The following is a 23,509-nucleotide window of genomic DNA, read 5'->3' on the forward strand; positions in this document are numbered from 1 at the left end:
TCAAGTGTTTGAGGTTGGATTTGAATTCAGGTCCTCCTGAATCCAGGGCCAGTGCTTTATCCACTGCACCACCCAGCTGCCCCCAGTGTATGACACCATTTGGAGTTTTCTTGGCAAAGATACTGGAATGGTTTGCCCTTTCCTTCTCCACCTCATTTTACATATGAGGAAATTGAGGCAAAGTGAAGTAACTTGTCCAGGGTCACACAAGTTAGTAAGTATCTGAGGCTGCATTTGAACTCAGGTCTTCTTGACTCCAGGCTCTACACTCTATCCACCTAGTTGCCCTAGTAAATAAATACTTGTAGACTGGCCTAGAGAGGCAGAGAGAAGACAAGGAATGATATGACAGCTGTCTTCAAGTATCTGGAGGATTTTCCTATGAGTGATATGTTCTGCTTGACCTTGAAACTAAGAGCAGTGGGTAGAAGTTGCCAAAAAGCCAATGTAGAAACACTTCCTAACAATTAGAGCTGTCCCAGAAGAAAATAAATGCCCACTTATTTGATATGGCATAAAGGGGATCCTTTTCCTTTTTTGTGAGACAATTGGGGTTAAGTGACTTGCCCAGGGTCACACAGCTAGTAAGTGTTAAGTGTCTGAGGTCGGATTTGAACTCAGGTCCTCCTGAATCCAGGGCCGGTGCTCTAACCACTGCACCACCTAGGTGCCCCAAAGGGGATCCTTTTTCAAGTAAGAGTAGGACTACATGGTCACTGAGGCCCCATTCAAACTCTGAAATTTGGTGATTCTGTGAAAAGTTAGGCAGTTCTAATTGGGGTTTCACAACCTTCTGGTGGATTATCATCAGATAAATTGACATTTGCAGGAATATCTGCCTCCTCTCAACATGTTTTGACACTCGTTTGGGTTTTGAAAATGATCCCCTTGCTTGGGCTCATTTACAGACGTGTAACCAACCCATCTTCATAGGGGTTTATAACCAACACAGACAAACACAAAATTGTTTCAAATATCAGATGGAATTCTTTGTCAGAACCAATACTAATTAAGGGTGCAGTACGGTACAGTGGAAAGAGCAGAGTCAGAGAATGTTGGGTTCGAATCTCACCTCTGACACTTCCCGGAGTCTCGATTTCCTTATCTATAAAGTGAACATTCTGGAACTAATTGGCCTTTGAGTTCCCTTCCTGTTCTAGAATTTAGGACCTTGGGAAAAATCACTTCCCCTGCCTAGGCCTCTCTGTACAATAAGCAGAAAAGACTCAAAGGCCTCTGAGTTCCTTTCTGGTTCTACATCTAGGTCTCTGACTAACGGGGGAAAGGGCACAAGTGAGAAACCGACACCTTCAAAAACAAGATATGTTATGGCTCTTTATTTGGAATTGTGTTTAAAATCATCATAATAAAGTAATAGCATGTGTGGAAGCCAAGTGTTGGCCTTTCAGTGACTGCTCAGCAGAGACCAGAACAGAGAGATCCTAGGATGGGAAGAAGAATAATTGTGGTGTTGGGGTGGGGGTGGGGGCTCAATCCAGCCCAGAATGAGCATCTAAATAGGGCTCTGGACCCAGGAGAAGAAATCACTCCATTTTCCAGAGTAAGGCAGTGGGCATCTTTAGACATACCATACACTATATGAACATTTAAAATCCTGATGAAAGTAATTATCCAAATCATCTATTTCTAAAAAGGAAGTCACAGCAGAAGGGGGCAGGAGAACAGCAAAACTACCGAGAAACTGACAATTGAGAGTCACTTGATGCCCCAAACACCGCTAGAGCCTCTGGCTGCTGTGCCGGATTAGGCACTGTCCGCTGGGTTCACATCGAAATGACTTGACAGTTGGAACACAATACACATATTCCTTACTTCTGCAGAGAAATAAGCTTACCATTTTAATATTAATAACTTGAGATATAGGAGGGTTAGTAGCACCATGAAAAATGTTGGGTTTTTCCCCCCAAAAAAACTAGTCTTGTTACTTTAAACATATTCAGTGTGGTTCTTGTCTTAGCTGATGAAAAAAAAAAAGGCAGTTTTAGTTTGTGGGCCAAAAGCAGTCCTCATTTGCATTTTCCCTGGGTCTAAGAGGTCCATTCTTTTCTTTGTTCCTTCTGTCAAACATGCAAGGAAGAAGGCTTGTTCCAGTATTTTGCAGAGGTACGTCTGGATCTGGACGGGTAACAGTCTGTAGCTCTTTTTTTGGCTGTGTCCAGTAGCACCATTGGTGGGGCAGAAACAGTGTACCCTGGGAATTTTCCATTTTAACAAATCTTCATCCTCCTCCCCTAAATTCTCTGAGATTTTTACGTCCTCTTCATACAAACTTGACATCGACTAACACGTGTCTTCAAGTCTCCTGTTTTAAGTGTCTCTGGTTGTGGTTTACTGGGGGGGGGGAAGAATCAAGATTTATAGGCTCCTAGATCTAATGGGAAGAACCCTGCACTTTGCACATGGGGTAGCTGGGGTTCAGAGAGGGGAAGGGAAAAATCAACCACAGTTCCCTGACACCAAATCCAATGTTGTGGCCTGGGAGGGTTAGTGATAAAGCCTTTTCACCCCTGAAAGGCCTCAGGAGCCTCCATCTTCACCCTTGACCCCCCCCTCCCTCCCTCCCGCCCTTACCTGAAGTAGTATTCCATGGCTTTTCCCTTCTCCCTACCTTGTGTGCCCAGGTGTGTGCTCATGAGCACCCCCAGGCTCTCGTGCCTAGCTGTCTCCCCACTTTTGCTTGTCTGCCTCCCTCCCCTGTCCTCGTATTCTTGCATTGCTCTTTCTCTCTCCCCTGTTCTCTGATCCTATCTTGCTTGCCTCTCTCTCCTTCTTCACTCCTCTTACTCTTTCTTTCCCCTGCTCTGTGTGTGTGTGTGTGTGTGTGTGTGTGTGTGTGTGTGTGTGTGTGTGTCCCTCTTTCTCTCCTGTGGCTGTAGGTCTCCCTCCACTGCTAGGATTCTGTGTGTCTCTTTGCTGTGTCCATTTTTCTTCTGATCCTTCACGGTGGGAGATTTCTCTCATCTCTCCCTTTTCTTTCCTTCCATCCCCCTTCTCTGCTTTTCTTTCTTTCTTTTTTTTGTTTTTGTTTTTGTTTTTGCAGGGCAATGAGGGTTAAGTGACTTGCCCCGGGTCACACAGCTAGTAAGTGTCAAGTGTCTGAGGCCGGATTTGAACTCAGGTCCTCCTGAATCCAGGGCCAGCACTTTATCCACTGCGCCACCTAGCTGCCCCCCCTTCTCTGCTTTTCTGTCTCCCTCCCTTCCTTTCTCTGTCTCTTCATTTCTCTCCCTCTCCTTCCCTCATCTCTCTTCATCACCAACTGCCATCCTTTTCCCCCTCTCCCTCTCCCTCCATCTCTCCCTCCTTCCCCTTCATCTCCTCCTGTCCCCCCACCTCTCTTTCATTCTCCCTAATCTGTCTCCCCCCCAATCTCTCCCTCTCCCTACCTCCCTTTGGTCTCTCCTTTTCTCTTTCCCCTCCTTTGTCTTTCTCTTTCCCCGTCTCCCTCCTCTCATTTCCTCTCTCCCTGTTTTACGAATGGGATGGAGAGCGATGAGAATTGAAGTAAGGAGGCCGGTTAGGAAGCTATTGCAATAGTCTGGGCAAGTGGGTGAGAAGGATGATGGTGTCCTCAGTAGAAAGAGGGACTTTAGGAAGAGGTGAAGACAATGAGTTCTGCTTTGGACAGGTTGGCTTTGAGATGCCTATGAGCTCTCAGGGTGGAGGGAGATAACAGGCAGTTGGTGTGTTTGTTCTCTGCACACGTGTCTATCTCTGTGCTCTGCCCAGATGTCTTGTTCTCTCTCTTTTCTGAGAAGTCTGGGTTCTAGGGCAGCCCCAGATGCTGACTGGTTGGGTGCTACCAGTCAAGGACCTCTCTTTGTTCTAGCTTCCAAAGACTGACTACTAAGTGAAACTGGCCAAAGTCAAACTCCCAAGTATGAGTTACCTTTGCTTTTTTGGGACCACGGGGAGGAAACTATCACCCTCCACCCCCCGCCCAAGCTAGTGGAAACTGTATAAAGACCCAATTGGCTCTGGGTTTCCTGCCTTCTAAGCAACTCAGAAGGACACTCACAACCTTTGACCTGAAGCCAGGTATGCCTCACCTGAACATGTCTGATGCCTCCACGGTTGCCAGCCAGAAGCTGTAGGAGTTGGCATAATAGTTGCAGGTTCCCCGCCCATGGCATTCAATGAAGGGCGCTGACCGGAATTCTTCCAAACAGGAACCAGGAGAGGCCAGGGCCTGGCCAGAGCCCTCCGCACCAGCACTCATGTGCTGAAGAACATACAGACAGTAATGGGTCACAGTGGTTACACCACCTCTACCCTGTAGGCTACCTAAGAAGCTGAATTACTGAGTAAGAAAAGCCACACCCAGGGAATCTCTCAAATAGCTGATGGTGCCACCCCTCACTGAAGTAACCCATCATAGTGCTATAGCCTGGGAAGAGTACTGAATTCTAGGTTCAAATCCCTACCTTGCCACTTACTACCTGTTGGATCTTAGACAAGTCCCTTCCCTTCCCTGGGCCTCAGTTTCTTCCTCTGTAAAAAGAAAGGCATTGGGCTAGAAGTCCTCTGAGGTCCCTTCCAGTGCTAAATATAGGCTCTTATGATCAAAAGGGGAAATTTTCTACTTACCCCACAGTGCACCAAATGCTGATAATAGACATTGGGCGGGGGGGGGGGTAAAATATTGAGAGATTCAACATGGAATCTCTCTTGGACTGTTTCCTCATCTGTCATATGAGGGGGTTTGGATTAGATGACCTCTGAGGGCTCTTTTAGGTATACAGCTAGGCTTCTATAGGAGACCTTGAGTAAATCACTTCCCCTCCCTGGGCCTCAGTTTCTTCCTCTGTAAAAAGAAAGGCATTGGGCTAGAAATCCTCTGAGGTCCCTTCCAGCTCTGGGTCCTGTGATCACAGAGGCCACTTCTATAGCTCCTGAGAGTTGTCAAGCACTTTCACACTTGCTATAATCTAATTTTGCAGAGGTAGTCACATAGATGGACACATGAAGACTAGAGTGATATAAACCACAGAACCTTACACTGAAGGAAGAAGAAATCTTCTCTCTGATATCCTCGAAAACCCATCCTCTACTCACTGCTCAAATATCTTCAGTGATAAGGAACTTACCCCTTCTCCAGTTCTGGAGAGCTCTACTTGTTAGGAAGTTATTCCTTAAATCAAGCTCAAATCTGCCTCTCCCCTCTCGTCTTCCCTTCCCCATGTTAACAGGCCTTCCCAAGGGGGCTCTGGGGCCACTTAACTGACACAGAAGACAACATATGGATTGTATGCCCATTCGTATACACACACACACACACACACACACACACAACTTCCCCAAAGGAATCCAATGGTCCAGCTGATGCTAGGATTCTATGTGTCAGAGACTGCCCGTCTTAGAGACTTTACAGAGCCAAGGAACAGACAGTTTTCTATGACTAACAAATGTCAAAGAAAGACGCTTTTTCATACCATCATAAAGGAATAACCAATCCAGAGAGAGTCCCAGCCCCGGGGGCAATGGGGGACCTGGGTGGTCTGACTGTGAATCACAATCGCTGTTGCTGGGGCTTCACATACTGTGCACCTAGGAGAGAACAATGGCCCGGGTCAGGATCTGGAGCACACTCTGCCTTCTCCTGGAAGAAGGTTCTCTCGGTGGGGGCCGGGAAGTGGGGAGGGTGAAATGCTCTGAAGAGAAGTGGGATGCAAACTATGGGAAATGGCAGGAAGAAAAAGCACCCTCTCATTACACTTAAGGCCCCATGACCTAAGCTACTAACTGGGGGGAAGGGGGGACATCAGGGAGGGCAGGAGGCGGGGTTGGGGGGGGAGGAGAGTACTTCTCAAAAAAGCTGCATCGTGGGTGCTTGAGTGCTGGCATTGGGCCCTCTGCCCTAAGTTTCTTGGCCTACTCAGTCTAATCAACAGCATAATGAGTGTACGAACTTGGTTAGTGAACTGTTCTAATTGCTTGCTGTGAAAGGGACCCAAATGGAGAGGACAGATTTGGTCCCACTGAAACTATGATAAGAATACTGTCTGATTAACTGGGACAGGGGAGAGACAGCTAGGCCCACCCCAATCTCTAGCCCTGCTCCTTGGCTCAGGCCTTGCCTCGGGGGCAGTCAGGTACCACCAGGCCACGAAAATCCTGCAAAAGGAGAATCAATATTTCCACCCTATCTCCTAAAATAGCTGCATCTCACTCCCCCACCCCATAGGGAAACTTGAGAGAGATAGTCTTAAGACAAATAGCAGAAGCCCGACTTCATAGTGAGGGTAATGCATGTGTTGGCAGGCAAATAAAATGGAATTCCAACGGGGTTTAGGCATCTTGAGGAGTGATCTAGCTGCAGGTAGCTACCAAGAAAGTCTGAGATCTCACTGTAAGGCCTAGACTAGCAACAGTATCTCTGGCTACATACCTCAAGGATATGAGTCAAGGGTGAGGCCCTGAAGTGTCCCAGTCACCACCAGACCAAATACAGGGCTTACTTAGAAAGCATCTTTTCCATGGCAAGGGCTGAGATGTTTGAATTAGATCACTGGAAAGCCTATTCTGTCCCTAACCACTGTCCTGTCTCTCCCCGCCCCACCCCACTTCAAGGGAAAGGCCTGGTTCTTTTGCCTACCAAACCGAGTGGGAATTGCTGAGAGTTTGACCTACGGTTAAGGGAGTTTGGGGTGTGGATTGGTGACTGGTCCTGAGATCTCACCGACTGATAAATGGTAAGATGCTTTGTCCCTTCAGTGGCTCCATGGGCATGGGCATGGGCTTGGGAGTAGACAGCCAGTAGGAGTAGTCATTTCTTGAGGCAAAGTTGCATACGTTGTTGATGTTACAGAACATGAAAGGCATAGTGCTGAAGCGGTGGAGGCAGCTACCAGATGTCCCTAGGGAAGAATCAGAGAGACAGGAATGGAGGACGAGGAGGGTGATGGGATGAGACTTCGGCTCCAGGCGAGAGATCCCAGCTCTGCTAGAATTATGTCCTGTGTCACCTTGGGCAAGTCACTTCTCTCTGGGGTCATTTTCTTCCTCTAATTTAGAGGAAGAAACCAAGGGTCCCTACAACTAGAGGGTTGGACTAGCTAGCCTCAGAGGTCCTTTCCAGCTCTAGATAGAGGATCCTATGGGTGACCTCACATGAGCCATTTCACTTCTCTGGGCCTCAGATTCCCCCTCTTCCAACCCTAGTTCTAGGATTGAATGGGAAAAAAGAGAAAAGGGAATAGGAAGAATAGGATGGGGAGGCTGGGAGAAAATGATCAAAGGTTACATGGAGAAGAGGCAAGAAGGAGCAAAGTGGAAAAGGAGTTGACCGACAGAGAGGGAGAAAGGGGAAACGGGAGGGAAGGATGAACTGACTCCCCCTTGCTACGATCAGCTTCCTAAAGTGTTGGGGACCACTGGCTGTTGTGCACTTGAGCCGTGACTTCCATGCCTGGGGCCCATGATGGCTCAGCAAGCCCCACCTGAGGATCACTGTTGCTACAACAAAGTTGGTCAACTCCATTCACCCCCAGGGTAACAATGAGACACCTCCTCCTATAGTGACCACCCCTACCCATCCAGGTGCTAGGAACCTTGGAAGGTCACTGGGGGAAAAGGGGGGACAAGAGGATGACTGGACTGAGCTCAAGTCCCCCCCAATACAGATGGTAGCCCAATGTCCCAAAGTTAATCTGAGGCCCTAAACATCTAAGACAAAATTCCAGAAAGGGCCTCCTGACCTTTTGTTAAGTTACAGTATAAACGGATCTCTGACACTTCCTCTCTCTGCTTTCTAACCCCCTCCCCAAACAAAGTGATAGGTCAGGGACTACTGGGGTAGGAGTGTTCCCAAAGAATATACACTGGTAACTACAGTGCCTTATGGAGCCTTCAAAGCCTCCAATAACTTCCTGAGAAGCGAATGTGCTTATTTTAAGGATTGTAAGATTGGTGCAGTTAGCCCCAAGCCCACTTCCTCTTGCCTGGGAACCTGACTGAAGATCAGACAGACAAAGGGAAAGCCAATGCACCTGTCTGCTCTCACCCACCCAAATACCTCCTACAGTTTCTTTTGTGGCTAGCGAAAAGTAAAGGGGCCCTTGCCATACAGTCACTTGGGGCCTGACACTTAACCTTCAAAACAAAAATATCAGTAGTGTAAGTTGGAACACGTTGTCACCCTTAAACGGCTTCTTGGTTCAGAAAAACCAACAGGGTGAACCCCTGTCTTCATTGGCTAATGTTACCCTAGATACCTCTTACCCTGACCCCACTGACTTTCCTGAACCAAAGACAATACAATCTGTCACATGGAAATTGATGAGCAGCTCACCCAAGTCTTGGCCATGGGCTCTCTCATTTCCTTGCACATATAGGAGAGAAAACCCTCTGTAGAGCTGGACAGTTCCTTGGGGACATTGGGGTATATCTGTGGTCTGGCTATGACGCGTGATGAGAAATCCATGGGCAAGAGAGAGGGTTCCAGGGGGACCTGGTAGACCTGGCAAGCCATCTGGTCCTGGGGAACCATCTACTCCACGGTTACCTGAAATCAGAGATTTACTTATTTGCAAGGAACTTAGGGCAGTGAGCCTTAACATTTATTTTTGGGGTCCTGGACCCCTTGAGTGGGCTGAAGAAACCTTTGGACCCTTCTCAACATCATGTTTTTATGTGCATAAAATAAAATACATAGGTTTGTCAAGGAAACCAATTCTATTAAAATCAAGATGTAACCTTTTCTTCATCCAAGTTCACAGACCCTTTGAAGTCTTTCCCCATGGACCCCTGCATGGTTATAACAAGGGGAATGAGGAAGAATGACAACAACAATTAAAAAAAACAGTACCTGGACACTGTGGAATTCTAAGGGATAAGACCATTCCAGAGAAGAAATAAACAAGTGTACCTCCCTTCTTTCTTTGCAGAAATGAGGGACTAATACTGCATCTACTGTCAGACTATGGTTATCCCTTCCACATCGCAACTCGATATATCAAGGGTTGGCATAAGAAATTAGTGTAAATGGCAATTTGGGGGGAGTGTTGCAGAAGCCACAGATGACAAAGGCCAGCAGACAACACAGAAAAAGTTTAGGAGCTCAGAAATGCATAAAATATGCCTATGACCAAATACTTAACCAAATTTTACTTTAAGGTACTGTAAACACCCCATAAAAGAAAAAGAAAAATTCAGACATTCTCTGGTATGAAGGGAGGGCCAAGAAATTTTAGGCATATTTTCCAGATCATGGGGGCAGGGGAGGGATGGGGGAGGAGAGAGAGGACACCTTGTCCCTAACCCCTGCAATGTGGAAGACATAACTATCCAGGGATATGTGTTGCTTAGTTCTGTCAAATTGGGTTTCTCTCCCCCGTTTTTATACTTTGCTACAAGAGATAGCTTGTTGGATAGAGGAGGTAGGAAAGTTAATTTTTGGAAATAAAGGCTATGAAAAACAAGAGATTAATAAAAAATAAGAAACTGTAGAAGTTATTAAGCAAAATCTTACATCTGAGGCTCAGAATCTTTGTCACAATCCTTTCCCCCCAATTCAGTATTTTATTTTCACCCAATTACATGTAAAACCAATTTTCAACATTTGTTTTTAAAATTGTGAGTTTCAAACTCTCTCCCTCTCTCCCACCCCCTCATTGAGAAGGCAAGCAATTTGATATAGGCTATACATGTCTAATCATGCAAAATGTTGTAAAAGAAAACACAGACCTAAAAACCCCCAAGAAAAATAAAATTTTTAAAAGTATGCTTCAATCTGCATTGAGACATCATCAGGTCTTTCTTTGGGGATGGATAGCACTTTTCACCATAAGTCCTTCAGAGTCATCTTGGAACATTGTATTGCTGAGAATAGCTAAGTCATTCACAATTGATCATCACACAATGTTGCTATTACTGTTTATGATGTTCTCCTGGTTCTGCTCATTTCACTTTGTATCAGTTCTTGTAAGTCTTCCTAGATTTTTCTGAGAGCATCCTGCTGGCCATTTCTTATAGCCCAGTAGTATTCTATCACAATTATATATCACAACTTATTTATCCGTTTCCCCAATTGATGGGCATACCCTCAATTTCCAATTCTTTGCTTTGGCACAATCATTGAGAGGTATTCATTCATTTACTTTAATTCTTCTGAGGATGGAGACCTTACCATCTCTTTATAAGCTTTCCATTTGGGAAGACTGCTAATTTTTATTGAAAATAATGAGATAAGGCAAGGGACTGAACCTGAGATCTCATTAGTAAAGGGAATTCCCAGGAAAGGAAATTCCCTCTACTAAAATAGGTAGGATACTTTCTCTACAACTTTGAGTTGCACTGAGAGGTTTCAGTGACTTGCTTAGGGTCACATAGCTACCATGTGTCAGAGCAGGGATTTGGACCCAAGTCTTCCAGCTTTAGAGGCCATCTCTGTATCCACTATTGCATGCTGACTCTCAAGAACAAAAGCTGAGGTTTATAAACGTTTACATTTCACAAAGTGCTTTGAGTATATTATTGCATATTTCTCACAATAACATAAGCATTATGAGCCCATTTTACAAATGAAGAAATTGAGGCTTAAAGACTTTTTAGTAATTTGCCCAAAGGTACACAGCCAGGAAGTAGCAGGGCTGTGACTTGAACCCAGATATTCCAATGCTTTTTTTTTTCAGTTACCTGACAAAGGTCTCCCAGAACTTATTAGAAAGTGCTTCCTTGAATACAACAGAGCAGCAGAGTAAATATAGTGAGCTCCCTACCCCAAACTCCTCCAACTACTTCTAGAAAATGCACCAGACTGAATCTTGTTCATTTTTTGTTAGATTTATCCAGTTCTGAGAGGGGAAGGTTAAGGTCCCCAACTAGTATATTTCTATTATCTATTTCTTCCTGTAACTCATTCAACTTCTTCAAAAATGTAAATGCTATACCATTTGGTACATATTTGCTAAGTATTGATATGACTTTATTGTCCATGGTACCTTTCAGCAAGATATAGTTTCTTTTTTATCTCTTTTAATTAGATCTATTTTTGCTTTTGCTTTGTCTGAAATCACCCTGCTTTCTTTGCTTCAGCTGAAGCATAATAGCTGAATCTTGATCAAGAAATCCAAGATCTCAATGCATCATTTTCCCAGCTTGGATTGGCATCAGGAGTCAGACAGAGATGTCTGTGGATACTGGGGACAAGGTCCAGCCAGGGTTGCTCTCCATGGAGAATTCCAGGGCAAGAAGAGGGCTCAGATGTGGCAGAGAGGGGCCTGAGTTTGTGGAAAGCATGGAAACAGGTAACAACTGGAAGCTCTGTTGTCCATTACCCAGTTCTGGGTCACAGATGCAGGGTGGAAGGAAGAGGTCATCTGTGCCCAGGGAGATCATGAACCTGGGGCACAAGCCAATCCCCGGGCCCAAGGCTATGTCCCAAACAACAAACAAGATCAGAAACAAACAGTTGCTGTGTGACTCAGACCCCAGGAGTGGAGCAGAGTCTCAGTTCTAACTTCTAGCCCAGTCTGAAGCCTGCAGAGGAATAATCAGGGCAGGAACTCCAGACAAAAGGGGAGCCTATGCTGGTTGATAGTAGTGGAATCAAATAGCTGTCTAATAAAATTCCTAATGGGGCAGGTTTACAGGCCTGTTGCCTCAACCCAAACACAGGCCAGGAATTTGCAGAGCTCAGATCAGAGGGGCAGTGATCAGACTTTTCCTTGGATCAGATCACCTCATGAACCCTGAAAGCTTGCTGCTTCCCCACCTGAGCTCTCCCTGAGATCTTAGAATGACACAACACCCAATATCCCAGGAAAACAGTTAGCAGGACCAGCATCAGCCCAAAAATGTTCTGACCTTGGCTAGGATATCAGGACTGAAGTTGGGAAGGAGGCATAAACAACCAAAAAAAGAATCTTACCATAAGAAGCTACTATGGTGACAGGGGTTACAAAAAAGTATAGTCCCAAAGAAGAGAGATGAGCAGACACGCCTACCCCACTCCTTTTCAGAGAAGGGAGGTCCCCAGGTGTGGTATACTGAGCAGATTTGCAGACTTTCTTGGTATATGGATCAATTCTGCTGATGTTTTCTCCTCTTTTTGTTTTGACCCTGGTCAAATCACTTAACCTCTCAGCCTACAACATTCCTAGTTGCTGCCAAAACAACATTCAAATGTCATTGGGAAGTATTTAATAAAATAAATATAGATACAAAAAACCATAGATAGCATAAGAGTTTAAAACTAAGTCAATATGTGGCCTTCAGGGTTGTAAAATTTAGTGGTCCCCACCCATCTCTATTTGAGTTTGACACCCCTGCCCTAAGTACCACTCTAAGATTTGGTATTGTAGAAAAGGTACCAATGTGTATTGATAACCAGAGTTTTCTCATCTAAGAATTCCCTATATCAATGAAATCCCATGTCCAGAACCTATTTGTGTGTAGAAATATCATTTATACTCTATGTAATAGGATACATACATGTACATATATCCACATTTCATGTGTTGTACATGCACAATTGTGTATAAATGTATGCATACACGCAGTGTGCTGTAATGACGGGTTGGCAGAGATCTAACTTTAGGGCTCTGTTGAATGAAAGGGACCAATCAATTCAGGGAAAAAAACCAAAGATCTGGAGCAGTAAGCGCTTGGAGGTGGTGCTTTTCCCCCAGAGCCTGGCTCCCTCAGTCAGGGACCCATCCTAACAAATCCTTTCACTACCACCAGTGACAAATCAAGACAAGCCAAGAATCACACACTGTCTACTGTGTGCTTTACTGTCTTTAAGGGTTGGAGTAGAAGAACATGGCAGACGGGCAGACCTGAGGACCACTTCACATTTATACCGATGTTGTGACTTGTCCGCCAAGATCTGTCACTTCAGAGCCATCTTCCAAGTGATAGGCCTTCCTGTACTTAGCTAACCTTGATCCTGAACGGTAGGCCCAGTCTACTACTGGGCTTGGACTTAGAATTTCCCTCTGGGTGGAAGCTGCCTGCTCTTGTGGCTTGCAGGTGTAGCTTTGGTGAACTCAGGGACACCTTCACAACAGGAGGTGTCAGAGGAAGAAGATTTACATCAGGGAGGGGGCCAATTAGCTCATATATCTTGGAAAGGTGCTCAGATGGACAATGAACCAGAGGCATAACAGGAGAGGAAGGGAAGTAGGGTGGATTCCAGAATGCAGGATTTTCCATCATCCCAAACTGACATCAAACCCCATCTTTTTGACATTGAGATTCTCCCAGGGACACTATGTCCTCACAGTCATAGAAAAGGATGATTACTGAAGAACCAAAATTGTAGGTGACCCAAAGGGCAATGGCAAGGCACACTGGGTGTAGGTAGAGACTGGAACAGATCACAAAAGATGACTATGGGGAAAAAGGTCCTATAAATGACACCATTAAGGTCATCAGAAAAGGAGGTGGAGGGGCAGCTAGGTGGCGCTGCAGTGGATAGAGCACCGGCCCTGGAGTCAGGAGTACCTGAGTTCAAATCTGGCCTCAGACACTTAACACTTACTAGCTGTGTGACCCTGGGCAAGTCACTTAACCCTGATTGCCTCACTAAAAAAACAAAAACAAAAACAAAAAACAAACAAAAAAAAGGTTCAAAAAAAAAAAAAAGAAAAGGAGGTGGATTGGTCACATATTAATGAAATGTGTTGAAACCAAGAAGATGACTTTTAGACTGTTAGGCCTTCTCAGGAAGATTGGTTACAGGCAAAAATCAGGTAGGATTAGGAAGTGATTGATCAGATTGTGGCTCCATTAAAATACTGCCTTTAATTTGATGATCCTATTGGAGGAGCAGAGAATGATGACCTACAGGGCTGTCCACTCTCTTCAACACTCCACTTTCAATGCTAAGCCACTTTCCTTATTAGTTGTGTGACCTTGGACAAATCACTTAGCCTCTTGGCACCTCAGCTTCCTTTTCTAGAAAAAGAGGATATTGGATTCAATGTCTTCTGAGGTCCCTTGTAGATCCCAGGATCCTTCTAACTCAATGCTGCCTCCTCCACACACTCAGTCCTTTCCTTCTCTCAGTGGTCAGCTTTGCTGACCATAGCCTAAAACCTTGATTTATTCCATGGGAAAGGGAAGGTGTGAGCCATGGTAGTTTCCAGATAGTTTCAGTGCTAAGTCATCTTTTTCTCTCTTGTCTTCAGGGTTCTGCTTGACCTTCATAATCACTGTGGAAGCTTTGCAATAATGCTTGGCTGTGTGGGCTGAAACTCTAACTTGTTTCTTCCCCTATCTTGGGCAATGTACTTCCTGTCTTTGATCCTCATTCATGCTTCCTGAAGTGGAGGGAGAAATGGTCTGGGGCACTTCCCACGACTCTGTCTTGATTCCAGCAATGTTTCTGTTGGTACCAACCCTCCATGCCACATGCCTGGTGGGAGGAGGACTCCAAGGAAGTATGGAGGGGCATAGTGAAGAGTGCTGTTTTGGGGGTCTGAGGACCCTGATTTAAATACTAGCTCTACTACTTCTTTTTTTTTTTTTTTGGTGAGGCAATTGGGGTTAAGTGACTTGCCCAGGGTCACACAGCTACTAAGTGTCAAGTGTTTGAGGCCGAACTTGAACTCAGGTCCTCCTGACTCCAGGGCCGGTACTCTATTCACTGCACCACCTGGCTGCCCCTACCTCTACTACTTCTTATCTGTAATGCCACTGGCTAAGTCACTTGATGACTCTGGGCCTCAGTTTCCCCAGGTGTAAAATGAGACTTCCAAGGTCTCTCCCAGCTCTAAATCTATGATCCTTTGATTTGTAAGCAGCAACAGCAAAAGTAAAAATACAGGAGTCATCTTTGCAAAGCAAACACTGCCCCTTCCCCTCTGCTACTCCATGGAGCAATCATATTTAATAGCAAAATAGATAGACAACAGTGCTCTGGAGTTCCCATTTAGGTGAGTGAGGGGCCAATTTGAATATGGTATCCCTTCTCTCCAAGGGAAGAAGTATGCTGCTTGCTTCCTTCCAGTGTAGTAACAAAATGGTTACTGGATGTAACAATCTCTACTGGCTCCCTTTTCCCACCTGGTTGGCCTGGGGGGCCTGGGTCTCCTTTATAGCCTTCTGGGCCATTCATGCCAAGGTGTCCGTTATGACCAGGGTCTCCTGATGGGCCAGTTAGACCTACAGAGAAAAGAAACATGTTGTCCAATGTGGGCACAGGGACACTGAGGCAAAACCAAGGGGCTGGGGGCACTGTATACTCTGGACAGGCCTGGAAAGAATCTCATCTCAGCTCCATCTTAATAAAAGGACTGGCATAGACTAGCTAGCTGAGGGCAGGAACCATCTCAAAATTCTATTTCATATACTTGGGAAATGAGATAATTTGGGTTTTTTGCTTTCTGTTTCATCAAGAGGCTCTTCAGTTTGTCCATCTCAACAAATAAACCCCTCCCCCAACCAAAAAAAGAACCAAAGTTCCTCGAAGACATAGATAGCTTTGGTTTTCATATCCTTAATGCCTAGCTCATGGTTGATATTGACTGGACCCCAGTGAGGAAAAGTCCCACAACTTCTCTCCAACTGAGAGCCATCTAAAGGTGTTGAGAGCTGGGTAAGTGACCTCCCCAGGATCACCCAGTCAGGATGTGTCAGAGCTAGGCCTTGAATCCAGTTCTTCTTGGCTCTGGGGCCACTCTCTATCCATTATGCCACACTGTCTTCTCTGCCTTGTATACTGTATGTGCTTAATAAATGCTTCCTAAATTGTAATTTTAAAAAAGGCAGCATAATCTAGTGTAAAGAATGCTTGATTTAGAGGCAGAAGAGCTGGGTTTGAGGCCTGCCTGTGACACTTCCTGCATGAGGGATGACTTTGGACAAGTCACTTGACCTCCATGGGCCTCAGTTTTCTCCTCTGTAAAAATGAGGAGGCTGATGATGTTGGCCTCTAGAGACCTTTCCAGCTCTGGGAGTCTGTCTTCCATGAAGCTTCCAACAATATGAAATAACTATAACCCAATCGCTTAAGAAGCAGGAACTACTACAGCCAGTTTGGGGCATGAGCTCATGTTCAGGGTTGACCATGGACATCCTCCTATTGGGTAGTCAAGGAGTTAGGTTAAGTGGTAAAAGCCTGAGGCCTTCCCTACAGAGAGGGAGCTCAGTCTTAGGGTAGAGGGAGCTGGAAGAAAAACATCAATCAAAAGAAACTGGGTGACAGAGAAGCAAGATGCCTTTCCTGCTGATAGTACAATTAACTAACTAACCCTCAGAATGCTAAGGCTCCAGGCCCTGTGTGTGTGTGTGTGTGTGTGTGTGTGTGTGTGTGTGTGTGTGTGTGTGTGTGTATCTTCTGGGAGGGGGTGAGGGGATTTAGGCAGGCATTTAAATGCAGGAGACACTCATTAAAGTATCTGATCAGGACAAATTAGACTAGAATATTCTCAGCAGAACTCTGTGGAAAGGTACCTGGTAACCCTTGAGGTCCTGGGATCCCTGGGGGACCTTTCAATCCTGGCTGGCCCGGTGGTCCTGGAGGTCCAATATCTCCTTTGATTATCATATCCTGCTCAGAGGGACCAGGAAAGCCAGGGGGACCTGAGAAGCAAAACAGAATTTGAAAGTAGTTAGGAAAGCTCTTTTTGTGGTGGCAAAGACTTGGAAATTGAGGGGATAGCCATCAATTGGAGAATGGCTGAACAAGTTGTGGTATATGAATATAATGGAATACTATTATGCTGTAAGAAATGATGAGCAGGTGGATTTCAGAAAAACCTCGGAAGACTTACATGAACTGATACAAAATGAAGTAAGCAGAACCAGGAGAACATTGTACACAGTAATAGCAACACTGTATGATAATCAACAGTTAATGACTTAGCTCTTCTCAGCAATACAGTGATCCAAGATAATTCTAAAGGACTCATGATAGAAAATGCTCTCCATCTCCAGAGAGAGAACTGATGGAGTCTGGATGCAGATCGAACTCTACTCTTTTTTTAACTTTATCTTTCTTAGTTTTTTTCCAGTCTGTTTTCTTTCACAACCTGACTAATATGGAAATATGTTTTGCATGACTATACATGTGTAACCTATAGCAAGTTGCTTGACTGCTCAATGAGAAGGGAGTGGGGGCGAGGGAGAGAATGTGGAACTCAAAATTTTTAAAATGAATGTTAAAAATTGTTTTTACATGTAATTGGGAAAAATATTTTTAAGTGGTTGGGAAGGTTTGAAGAGATGGAGGGTGGTGGCAAGAAGGTCCGGTATCACTGGAAACCATGAAAGGATACTGGCAGAGAGATGGGAGCCCTGGAGCCAGGTCTCCAAGCTACCAATTCTGAGAATCCTAGAATTTCCCAAGCAGAAGGGACTTTAATGGCCATCAAATCCAAGCCACCCCTCCGAAGGAATGTCATTCAGCTTTTGTTCGAAGATCTTCAATGAGGGGGAACCCACTACCTCCCAAGGTCACCCCATCCATGGCAGGCAGCTCTAATTACTTGGAAGGCTTGCCTGTCATCACGCCTCTTGGCAACGCATTCCCATGGCTCCCCATTCTGAGCCTCAGTAGAACAAGGTAACCCCCCTGTGCCTCAATTTCCTCATGTGTAGGTCCCTTTCTGACCCTTCCAGTTCCATATTAGGAGCCTAAAACTCGAATTCTTCTACAATAGTCTTTCAAACACTTAAAGATGGCTATTGTGTGGGTCTGCTCTTCTCTAGGCTAAAATCTCAGCTGCTGTCCCCTACTAGAAATTTCCCCAGATCCTGGGGCCTCTTCTTCCTGGGAACAGACATCCTTCTACCTGCTGTGTCTGCCCCCTTCTCTCGTTCATAAGCTCCCCCTGGGGAGGAAGCTCCTTCATTTGGGGAGGGCTCCCAGGCCAGCCAACCTTCATCCCCCTCCTGCCTCAGCCTCTGACTTTGTAGCCTTGGGCACTGCTGCCTTGTGTAGGTCCCTTCCTCTCTCCCTTCCCCTCCCCTTCTCTTTTTCAGCTCCTCTTTTAAGGGCAGAGATTGTCTTTCTTTTTGCTTGGATTTATATACCCAGTGCCTAGCACAGTGCCTAGAACATAGTAAGCTCTCAATGTGTGCCCAATGCATAAAGAGCCTCAGTTTCTTCAGCTGGTCTCATGTGGCATGGCTTCGGAGAGCATCACCATCATGACTGAGCACCTCTAGACACGCTACAGCTTCTCAATGTTCTTTCTAAAACATGGCCCCCAGAACCAAACACAAGGCTCCAGATGTCATCTGTAGGATGGGACCATTATCTCCTCATTTTCAGAAGCTCTGCCCCTCTTTAATGAAGTCCAAGATGGAATTAGTTTTTTTTTTTCAGTCACCACATCACACTCCTGACTCATAAGTTGCATGTGATCCACTATGACCCCCTAGTTCTTTTTCAAAGGAACTTTTAGTAGCCATACCTCTCCAACCTGGTACTCGTAAAGCTCATTTAAAAAAAAAAAAACTAAGTGTCAGACTCCATACACAGTGACCTCTATTGAATTTCTTTTTTTTGGTGGGACAATGAGGGTTAAGTGACTTGCCCAGGGTCACACAGCTAGTAAGTGTCAAGTGCCGGAGGGCGGATTTGAACTCAGGTCCTCCTGAGTCCAGGGCCAGTGCTCTATCCACTGTTCCACCTAGCTGCCCCCAACCTCTACTGAATGTCATCTGATTTGATTCAACCCAATTTTCAAGGCTGTCAAAATTTTTGTGGATCCTGACTCTTTCATCCTTTGTTAGTTTGTCTTTGGGACATTGGCGAATGGGATGAAGGATGTCCTCAATGTCACTGATAAAAGTAGTAAACAGCCTAGATCCCTGGGGCACTACACTGGAGACATCCTTCAGAGCTGATATCAGACCATTAATGCCTATTTTTTGGTTTTGGCCTCTCAGATGGTTCTGAAACCCCCCCACCACTGTACTCCCCCTCTCGCCCGTCTCTTGCCATCTTTGCTACTTCTATAGGAGAGTGAGAGAGTCTTTCTCAAATGCTTGGCTAAAAATGAGATAAATCCCCCTGATTATTATAAATTCTCTTGCCATCTTTGCCACAAGAAGAGTGAGAGAGTCTTTCTCAAATGCTTGGCTAAAATTTAGATAAATTCCCCCGATTATGAGAGTCTAGTAACCCAGGCAAAAGAGGAAACCGGTTTGTACCGGCATGACCTGCTCTCAATGAAGCCATGCTAGCTAGCTAGCTCTTTGGGGCTGTGGTTTCCTTTCACTAAGCCCCCCTTATTCTCACAGCCTAGAATTTTCCCAGGAATCAAAGTCAAGCATGCTAGCCTCTAGTCTTCAGTCTCTGGGCTCCCCCCACCTCCCCCTGGCCCCATTTCTTTTGGACAATTGGGCTGTTTGACCTTCTCCAGGCCCAGAGCACCTCTCCTATTAACTGTGATCTTTCTTTTTTAATTAAATTTAATTTTTTTCAATTAACAAAAATCCATTTTCTTTCCCTTCTACCTCCCCTTACCCCATTGAAGAAGGAGAAAAACAAAACCCTTGTAACAAGTATGCATAGTCTCACCATGAGCTTTCAAGGAGTCCCGACAATGGTTCAGCAACCACACTTGCCAATTTCACATGACCTTGAACCAGGCCTTCAGTTCCCTCCCCTATTCAACAAGGGCCTCGGTGGAGGTGATTTCTAAGAGCCTTCTGGCTCCGACAGTCCAGGATGCAGGGTGGTGTGAGGCAGTTCAGTGTCCCGGCCTGTTGCCAGGGCCAACTGAAATTTGCTGATTAACTTTTAGTCTTCCCCCTCCCCCTCTGCCTGAGACAGGAGAGCTATGGAGTCAGCTCCCTGGGAAGGCAGAGAGAGATGGGGAAAATGGATCTCAGGGACATTCTTAGGGAATCACTGGGGGAGTCCGGAAAGGAAGATGATCATGGCCACACCCTCCCTAATTTCAGACACTATCAGTCTGTCCATTCCTATTCTTGACAGCCCATTATCTTTCTAAAGGCTGACCTCTGGGGAAGGGGATTCTCCTTGGAAAAAAACACACTCTGTTCTCAAGCATTGGCAGTTATTGCTTCAGGGTGCTTTGTGAATGAGCCACTTGAAACAAGACTGGGAACTGGGAAGCAGTGGGGACAGTTAGAACAGAAGCTAGCTAGAGTGTTCCTACGGGTTGGGGTCAGCATCAAAAGCCCATAGGTTCAGCCCGACTCGGGCTGGATGGTTTATGGGGCAGAGACAAAGGACAGTGAGGTGGCCAGGAGCCAAAGGGAGTGAAGGTGGCTATTGGGGAAGACAAAGAGGAGAGAGGGGGGAAGAGTGGGAGAGAGAGGGAGGGAGGAGAGGAAGAGAGAGAGGAAGATGGGAGAGAGGAAGAAAGAGAGGAGGGAGAGAGAGAGAGAGAGAGAGAGAGAGAGAGAGAGAGAGAGAGAGAGAGAGAGAGAGAGAGAGAAGGGAGGTGAAGGAAGGAGAGAGACAGAAAGCAGGAGGGAGAATAGGAGAGAGAGGGAAGGAGGAGAGGAAGAGAGAGAGATGAGAGGGAGATGGGAGAGAGGGAGAGAAGGAGAGAGAGAGAGAGAGAAAGAGAGAGAGAGAGAGAGAGAGAGAGAGAGAGAGAGAGAGAGAGAGAGAAGGGAGGTGACGGAAAGAGAGAGACAGAAATAAGGAAGGAGAATAGGAGAGAGAGGGAGGGAGAACTGGGGGAGAGATGGAGGGAAAGCAAGAGAGAGAGATGGAGAGATTGAGAGAGAGGAAGAGGGAGAAAGGGCAGCTGGGAGAAAGAGGGAGAGAGAGGAAGAGAGAGCAGAAGAGACAAAAGAGATGGAGGAAGGGAAAGGGGCTGGGAGAGAAGAAATGGGGGGCAGGAGAATGCAGAAAAGAGGCTGAAAGGAAGAGCAGGAGAGCGGGGGAGAAATAGTGAGGGAGAGAGGGGAAGAGAGAGGGAAGGAGAGGGGGAAAGAGAGAGGAAGGGGAGAGAGAACTTGAAGAAAATGTGCTTAGATCTGTAGATCTATGTCCCCTTCCTTGGCATCACAGACAGAAGTTGTGGGAGGGTGAGCTTGGGTAGGTCAGAAATGAACTGAAAGCAGGGTCTAGTTTGGATGGGAGGGGTGGGTTTAGCACGGAGGAGAGGTTTGGGGTTGACATGAAATGACCAGATCCTGGAGCCATAGCTGAGTTCCACTGAGCTGCACCCCGCCACCCCTAGCTCTACAACCCACCCTGCTGCCCATGCTCCTTTGTTACAGCACAGGCAGCCAGGCTGGAGGATGGATGGTCTCAGGGATCAAGGCCTCAAGAAAAGCCCATGGGGCCTGCAGGGCTAAATAAGGCCTTGGAACCAAACAGAGGGGGGTGTTGGTGGAAGGCCAAGCCTTCAGGGCTTCCCTCTGGGGTATGTGTCTACCCTAGGGAGCAGATTCCCCTCTGGGTGTCCAGAGCCACCCCCACCCAAGACCAAAAGAGGTTCCTAGGCCACATGGCCTGCTACCAGTGAAGGCTACTCAGGCCCGAGCAACCATAACTGTGTAGTGGAGGCAAGGCAGAGTGTGAACGAAATAAAGACACTGGAGAGGAACTGAAAGGTGATTCAAAAAGCACCTACTATGTGCCAAGCATCGTGCTAAGCACAGGGGATACAAAGAAAGGTCAAAATGTGGGTGGGCCCTGACCTCAAGGAGTCCCCACTCTAACCAGGGAAACAGCATAGAAGTAAATGGGTATAGAGAGAGTAGATATAGTGTTGCTGGTGGTGATGTTGGAATGCAGGAACTAACAGTAGGAGGAAGGGGGACTGGGAAAGGCCTCTCACAGAAGGTGAGATTTGAACTGTGTTCTGAAGGAAGCTAGGGATTCCTTCCAAGAGGCAGGAGGAAGAGCAGTCCAGGGATGAGGGGTGCGCATGCACGCGCACATACACACACACACACATACACACACACACACAAGCATGAAGATGGGAGATGGAGTAACGAGTCTGAGGAAGAACAAGCAGGATCAAAGAGTGCATGGCTGGGAATAAAGTGTCAAAAGATTGGAAATGTAGGAAGGAGCCAGTTTGTGAAGGGTTTTAAATACCAAACAGAAGATTTCATATTTGCTCATGTAGGTAATAGGGAGCTACTGAAGTTTATTGAGCAGGGTAGGAGTGACACGATGAAGCCAATACATGAAGTGGAGGATAAACTGGAATGGGAGCAGGGAGAATATAACAATGATATTACAGATATGATTCTAATATCATCTCTATATGAGATATGATTTTAATCTAATAATCTGCAGAGTAGAGAGCAGTGGCAGAAGCTAGTGGACACATAGGACATACACAGAGCACTAGGCCTGAAGTCAGGAAGACTCAAGTTCATTTCTGGCCTCAGATAGCTGTGGGACCCTGGACAAATCACTTCATCTCTGTTTGCCTCAGTTTCCTCATCTGTAAAATGGGAATAACAGCTTCTGCCTCCCAGGGATGTGATGAGGATCAAATGAGATGATCTTTGTAAAGGACTTGGTACGCAGTAGGCACTATATCAATGCTTATTCTACTCCCTTCCTTTTGTAGCCCCTGCCTTGCATTTATCTGAGAGTATCCACCATGAAAATAGCATTTAGCCATATCAGCCCAGGTAGATACAGGGGGATTGGGGGGAGGAAAGGACCTGGACTTGGCTCAGGAGTTGAGGGCTTAGCTGGTCCAGTGGATACTGATGTTGTATCCTGGAGCTCAGAGGTCAAAGAGACCAACCCTCTCATTTTACTGAGGAGGAAACTGAGTCTCAGGAAGGAGGTCACACCTAGCATCACAGATCTGGAGCTGGAAGAGACCTTAGAGGTCACTGAGTCCAACCCCCTCATTTTACAGAGGAGTAAACTGAGGCCCAGGAGATAAAAGTATTTGTCTAAGCTGTCACACAGCTAATAAGTGTCTGAGGCAGAACTCAAACCCAGAACATCCTGACTCCAAGTACAATGCTGTACCCATTCTGCCCATTAGCTGCCTAGCTGAAAGACGATCCAAAACGCACAATTCACCAATTCACACACAGCAAATAATTGGTTTAAGAAACCCAAGTGATAAATGGACCCTTACCTGAAGGACCTCTAGGGCCTGGATCCCCTGAAGGGCCAACTGAACCAGGTGCACCAGCAGGCCCTTTCATCCCTGCAAAGCAAGCCATCACAAATATAGTGAAAATGCAGGCCCAGCCTCTCCCCCTAAGAAACCAGAGATGGTACACTAGGGTCTCCAAAGACCTGACACGGCACCACCAGTAACCAGAAGGTGTTTCAAAAACCGTTCCTTGAAATACCTTGGAATCCTGGGACACCTTGGATGCCATGATTCCCCTTCATTCCAGTGAGCCCTGGCCGCCCAGGATCACCCTGAAAAAAAGAGAGCTCTCTTAGCCGTGGGGGTACAGGGAGGTGCTACTATGCTGGGACTTCCAAGAAATGGTGGTGAGGGGGCAGCTAGGTGGCGCTGCAGTGGATAAAGCACCAGCCCTGGATTCAGGAGGACCTGAGTTCAAATCCGGCCCCAGACGCTTGACACTTACTAGCTGTGTGACCCTGGGAAAGCCA

At 46.2% G+C, this 23,509-nt stretch overlaps 1 protein-coding gene across 1 annotated transcript in view; it reads right to left on the reverse strand.

The window, feature by feature from the left end:
- Positions 1 to 1,340: 1,340 nt before the first annotated feature.
- Positions 1,341 to 23,509, reverse strand: part of COL4A5 (collagen type IV alpha 5 chain) — a 208,953-nt gene continuing 186,784 nt past the window's right edge. Inside the window, exons 43-51 of the mRNA XM_043974872.1 lie at positions 23,239 to 23,311; positions 23,019 to 23,090; positions 16,420 to 16,548; positions 15,031 to 15,129; positions 8,312 to 8,524; positions 6,701 to 6,878; positions 5,454 to 5,568; positions 4,071 to 4,243; positions 1,341 to 2,352 (exon numbers count right to left, since the gene is read on the reverse strand). Of these exons, the coding sequence (XP_043830807.1) occupies positions 2,271 to 2,352; positions 4,071 to 4,243; positions 5,454 to 5,568; positions 6,701 to 6,878; positions 8,312 to 8,524; positions 15,031 to 15,129; positions 16,420 to 16,548; positions 23,019 to 23,090; positions 23,239 to 23,311 (1,134 nt within the window). The 3' untranslated portion in view covers positions 1,341 to 2,270. The remainder of the gene's footprint in view (positions 2,353 to 4,070; positions 4,244 to 5,453; positions 5,569 to 6,700; positions 6,879 to 8,311; positions 8,525 to 15,030; positions 15,130 to 16,419; positions 16,549 to 23,018; positions 23,091 to 23,238; positions 23,312 to 23,509) is intronic.

The sequence above is a fragment of the Dromiciops gliroides genome, chromosome X (genome assembly GCF_019393635.1).
Source record: "Dromiciops gliroides isolate mDroGli1 chromosome X, mDroGli1.pri, whole genome shotgun sequence".
Lineage (NCBI taxonomy): Eukaryota > Metazoa > Chordata > Mammalia > Microbiotheria > Microbiotheriidae > Dromiciops > Dromiciops gliroides.